Consider the following 6,000-nt stretch of genomic DNA (forward strand, 5'->3'; position numbering starts at 1 on the left):
CAGTACTAGGGCTTGAACTCAGGATCTGGGCACTATCTTTTTTGAGGTTTTTGCTCAAGCATGGTGCTAATTGGAGATAAGCCCCTTATAGACATTCTTACCCAACTGGCTTTGAAAACTGTGATCTCAGCTCTCAGTCTCCTGAGTAGCTAAAATTACAGGCAGAGACACAACCACACAGCAAAGTCATGGAGAGAGAAAAGTAGGTAGGGGCATCTGTGCACCCTCATACTAGGTTTTGAACTCAGTGCTTCATGGTCTCCTGTGGCTTTTATAGCTTCAAGGTTGGGCTCTACTCTTGGCTTGAGCCACACTTCCTCACTATTTTCTTTGAACTTTTCTTAAAAAAAAAAGTCCTTTTGCCCTTCCTATTGATTTAACATTTTCTGATAAACCATTCTAAAGATGACCTTTAAAACTATTTTATTTTCATGATTAAAACGATTTGTAATCTTTACTCAGCAATCTATATCAAAGTCTTAGAATTCACTAATAACTTAGTGAGATGGTCTTTCATTATTTGTAAAACAGCAAGTCTGTGAGATAGTTATTTCCATTACCTATAGAAAAGAACGTAAGCTTCAGCATTCTGGACAGTAGATTCTGAAACCTCAGTAACACTCTGATCATCAAATTCATACCACAGGTTATTTAAATTATTTCGGCAATAGGCTATATAGTGTCCACCTGTAAGAAAAGAAATTACAGTAATACAAATTAACCAAGAATAACCTTTGAATCCCTAAGGCCTAGTAAAGCCGCTAACATACAACAAGTACTGTATTTTTTTTTCATTATGTATCCTCATACCACTTATCTAGTTTTCTTTTAAAGATAAGGGACAAGGTCTTGTTATATAGAACAAACTACTCTGAAACTTACAGTCCTGCTGGTTTAGCTTCTTAAAGACATAGTGAACTGTATTTATTTATGGGGAACAATATGATAATCCTATACAGAGAGAGGGAGATATATATATATATATACACACACACACACACACACAATATAATGATCAAATTAGGGTAATTAACATTTTCTTTAACATTTACTATTTCTTTATGTTGGTAATATGCCATATTTTTAATAACCAGAAGTAAAATCTTCACTTAATTCATTCTTATTTTGTTCAAACAGGCTTTATTTAAGCAACCAATTCCAGTATGTGTTTTTTAGCTGAGGACAAATATAAAAATTGTATACTTACTACTAGCAGTCCCATGATGACAGATGACAGACAGAAGATCATATGTCACAATCTGAGCTGGACTGTCCTTAGCAAGAAATGGCTGAAGATCTAGGCCTTCTAGCGGGAATGAAACATGGGTGCTGATTTTGGTGGAAAACATCAGCTCATGTCTGAATCTTTTAAGGTGAATACATAAAATCTAAAAAAGAGTAAAGTTTAAAACTGTAATTTGTCATTACAAAAGACAAACAGAATTCCAATTAGTAAAAACCAGCACACTAAGATTTTTATTCTACAAGCAAGAAATTGAGATGTTGGATAAAAATGAAATTATACATCAATGAATAGTTGTTTATAAAGTTTTACTGAAAAAGGTATTTTATTTATTAGTTTATACCCTAGAAAGGAACCAATTAAATGTTTACTTTGAATTGCCAGAGCCAACTATCAGCCTCCCAGTTATAACCTAATCTCAGCGATGATTGACATGGAAATGGTAAAACGTGGTTCTTCCTAAGTTTTTCTTTGCTTTTCTAATTTTATAGTTTATAACTGGCAAGATCTTACAAAGACCGATTATATCATGTGCAGCATAATATACCAGGAGGAGCACTCTATTCTTCAATCATGCTAAAAGAATTTGTTACATGGTGTTATATTAATGCTTTACTACATTAAAGAAATCAGTTAAAGTAAAGCCCATACCTCAGGAAACTTTTGAACCTTACAAAACTTTACTCCATTCCTCAATCTAAGGGTAAAAAAACAAAAAGAAAAATAAGTGAATCTGTAGAAAGATTTAGTAAATTTAAATATACCACAAAAATATTTTAGAAAATACACAGATAAAAGGTATCAGACTGAATGTCCCCAACTAAATTATGTCATGTATTTATGCACTAAATATCCTAATAATGAAACACTGGAGTCCTATTGTGAAAATTAACTGAACCCAAGATATCACATCTATATGTTAAGTAAAACTACATAAAAAATTACAAGTAGTATAAAATTATTTTGGGAGGATGGGGCATAACTCAAGCGGTAGAGTACCAGCCAAGCAAGCAAACTAAGTGACTGCAGAGCCCTGAGTTTAAGCCTGGGTACTGCTAGAAGAATTAATTATCTAATTAATTTTGTGGGTTTTCTTTTTTAACAAAAGGTTCTGCTATGTAGCCCAGATAATCTCAAATTCTAATCTTCATGCCTCAGTCTGAGTAAATTTTTATTCTTCAATATGAGGGGAAAACTTAATATAAGGTTGTTAATAATAACCAGTATTAATGTATACTTGATGGGTCTCAACTTTGACGATTTCCCCCACGGCCCCCACGCCCCTACGGGCCGCGGGGCCTGGGCGCTGTCCCTCAGCTATTCAGCTCAAGGTGAGTGCTCTACCCTTGAGCCACAGCGCCACTTCTGGCTTTTTCTGCTTATGTAGTGCTGAGGAATTGAACCTAGGGCCTCATGCATGCAAGGCAAGCACTCTACCACTGAGCCACCATATTCCAAGCCCCTTTGACGTTTTTTCTTTTCTTTTCTGTAAAAAGTGGGGCTTGAACTCAAGTCCTCACTCTCTCACTTGGCTTTTGTGCTCAAGGCTGGCTCTTTACCACTGGAGCCCACCCATCTCTGGCTTTTTGTTGGTTAATTGGAGATAAGAGTCTCATGGACTTTTCTGCCCAGGCTGGCTTTGAACCAGTCCTCAGACAAGAATTACAAGGTTTGAGCCACCAGCATGCAGCTTCACTGGGTTCTTTATCCCAGACTGTTTGGCTTGCGAAGAAAGGATCTGCTAGTCACCAGTGACTCATTCCTATAATCCTACCTACTCATGAAGCTGGGTGATGACCTGAGAATCATGGTTCAAAACCAGCCCAGGCGCTGGGTGCTGGTGGCTCACGCCTGTAATCCTAGCTACTCAAGAGGCTGAGATCTGAGAATCACGGTTCAAAGCCAGCCTGGGCAGGAAGCTCCATGAGACTCTTATCTCCAATAAACCACTAGAAAACCAGAAGTGGCGCTGTGGCTCAAGCAGTAGAGCGCTTGCTTTGAGCTGAAGAGCGTAGGGACAGCACTCAGGCCCAGAGTTCAAACCCCATGACCGGGGGGAGGGGGGGGGGGGAACAGCCCAGGCAGAAAACTAGGGAGACTTTTATCCCAATTAGCCACCAGGGAAAAAAAAAAAAAAAGGCTGGAAGTGGAGCTGTGGCTCAAAGTGGTAGAGCTTTAGTCTTGAGCACAAAAGTACAGAGACAGCACCCAGGCCCTGAGTTTAAACCTCAGGACTGACATTAAGTAAGTAAGTAAATAAATAAATAGGAAGGATCTATCTCCAGGCCAACTCAGCTTTCCAAAGGCTTCAAAATCAAAATAATAAAATCTTTCCTAAGGTACACAAGTTTGCTTTATTTTAATCATTATTAATCAAAGAGTACAATAGCATTCCTTTCTGTAATGAAAATGACCAATAGCTGCAAATCAAGATTTCCCTGGAGTTACTATCAAGCGCCCAAAAGCTATAGTATAAAGATTATAGATTTTATTAGGTCATTATTTTTTTCTGTAAACATATTTAGAAAATGTTTCCAATTCTTTCTCTCTCAAAAATAATTGCTTGCCAAGTCTCTAATAAACTTCTGAGCACCATAAGTTAAAGTCTAAATGTATCACAAAATAGAAAAAAGCAGCTGGTAGGAGATATAAACAGAATCAAACTTAACTGTGCTATTCTGCCATCATAATAGCAGATAACCTCAAAGTTGACCTACATTTTGAATGCACCTTGAAATCTAGCCTGTTTAAAATGGTAATCCAGAAGAAAATGTTGCCTTATTTTAGAAAATGTCTAATGCTAATTCACATATTTATTTCACTGCTCAAAATATATACTTCCTTTAACCAGGCTCCAGTGGCTTACACGTAACTACTCAGAGCTTAAGATCTGAGGAGTACAGTTCCAAGCCAGCCTGAGCAAGAAAGTCTATGAGACTTTTCTCTTCACTAAAGTGCAAAAAAAAAAAAAAAGTAGTTAGTGGAGCTGTGTCTAAAGTGGTAGAGCACTAGCCTTGAGCACAAAAGCTCCAGGACAGTACTCAGGATCAGAGTTAAAGCCCCAAACTGGCAAAATAAACAAAAATAACTTCCCTTTAATATCTTACAAAAGCCTATTACGTTTTGATCTTAAAATTTGTTTTACAAGCTTTCTGGCCTACATTTTTCTAAACAGAGTCAAGTTTAACGTGCCCAACTCAAATAGCCAACAAAAATCTAAACTATGAAATTAAAATCATTATCCATGTTACTCACTTTTTGCATTTTTCACAACTGTACATATTGTCACCTGCAAATAGAACAGATCTAGTCATTCATTCTTCTTGAATTAAATACAAACTGTCTTCTATTGCTTTTGCAGTTCTTTGATTTTACAAGTCATCGTAACAGTGGAAAAAGGTTCACTATTTTAGACTCTGCTCATAAATCAGTGCATGTATTCCCTACCTTAAACATCCTTCTCCTCCCTCTATTTTTAAACTTGAAAGCCAACCTCAAATGATACTGTTTTCATTGACGTGCTGAACAAAATTCACTAATGGCTTGTCATGTATCCATGGAATGTGCTGAACACACAAAAAGACTAAATGCCAGTGATAAGAAAGACTTCACAGACAATTCAAGATACACAAGTAAGTCTATTATTTTAGTTAAAGTTTCACTTCTTCGTATACCAGAACAGCTTTAAGACATTTTACGTCCCAGCCCCACAAAAACAAAAGCCAACAATAAAAAAGACACATGGTATTGTACTGTAGGAATCTATACCAATTCTTCTGGAATATGTTTCTCTGATTACATTTATATTACTATGACTAGATATTGGCACTATGACAATATGATCAAGTTTTAAGTGGTGCTAATATAGCTTTAGATACATCTACATTTGACCACAGATATGATTATATTTCTTACCTTTTAGTTCATCTCTGGCAAAGAAGGCAGCAAGACAATCTTGCAAGGTTACTACTGGACCCCAAAACCAGCTAGGAACACATGAGACAACAAACCTGAAACATCATTGACAGAAAAAAAAAGGAAGTGTTCTGCCAGTACAGCAGAAACAGCAGTTTCAACAATCAATGAACACCAAGTAAATATATACATACCTTTTCACATATTCCATGAAAAATGCTATCCACCCTTGTGGAGCATATGCTTCGCCACAAGATCCTGCCTTGACTATAGAAGTTGGATGACTGGATGAATGCAGCTTAGCAAGGTCTTCCTTGCCAGGAATGGGCAAGGACAGATCTTGAAAGGTCTCGAGGGTTACAGATACCTAAAATTGTTTTGTATTTTAAAAATAGGGAAAATAATCCAGCAGAAATATTTAAAAGGTTAGATTTTGTACTCCATAAAATAAAGCAAGTTATAATAGGCAAAAACAAGCAAACAAACCAAACTGCTTTTATAGTTATTCCAGCAAAAACACTTGTTGTGGACAAGGCACTATTTCAAATTTAATCATCATATAAACCCTGCATAGCAGGTACTAATATCCCTATTAAAGTCAGAGATATTGCAGCATAACTAATTCCTAAGCCAACCATGATTGTCTAAAGGCCAAATTCTTATTTGGGGTTTTTTGGGTACTTGAGGTAAACACCAAGGGCCTTTTAATGCTTAAGGTGTGTGTGTGTGTGTCTGGTTTTTTGGGTACTTGAGGTAAACACCAAGGGCCTTTTAATGCTTAAGGTAGGGGTGTGTGTGTGTGTGTGTGTGTGTGTGTGTGTGTGTGTGTGTGTGTGTGTGTG

General features: G+C 36.8%; 1 protein-coding gene across 1 annotated transcript in view; it reads right to left on the bottom strand.

Moving 5' to 3' along the window:
- Usp33 (ubiquitin specific peptidase 33) overlaps positions 1 to 6,000 on the bottom strand; it is a 67,846-nt gene that overhangs the window by 21,531 nt on the left and 40,315 nt on the right. The window contains exons 14-19 of the mRNA XM_013018333.1: positions 5,353 to 5,525; positions 5,159 to 5,229; positions 4,499 to 4,532; positions 1,895 to 1,940; positions 1,208 to 1,388; positions 561 to 687 (exon numbers count right to left, since the gene is read on the bottom strand). Of these exons, the coding sequence (XP_012873787.1) occupies positions 561 to 687; positions 1,208 to 1,388; positions 1,895 to 1,940; positions 4,499 to 4,532; positions 5,159 to 5,229; positions 5,353 to 5,525 (632 nt within the window). The remainder of the gene's footprint in view (positions 1 to 560; positions 688 to 1,207; positions 1,389 to 1,894; positions 1,941 to 4,498; positions 4,533 to 5,158; positions 5,230 to 5,352; positions 5,526 to 6,000) is intronic.

This window comes from Dipodomys ordii, unplaced genomic scaffold (assembly GCF_000151885.1).
Source record: "Dipodomys ordii isolate 6190 unplaced genomic scaffold, Dord_2.0 Scaffold39, whole genome shotgun sequence".
Lineage (NCBI taxonomy): Eukaryota > Metazoa > Chordata > Mammalia > Rodentia > Heteromyidae > Dipodomys > Dipodomys ordii.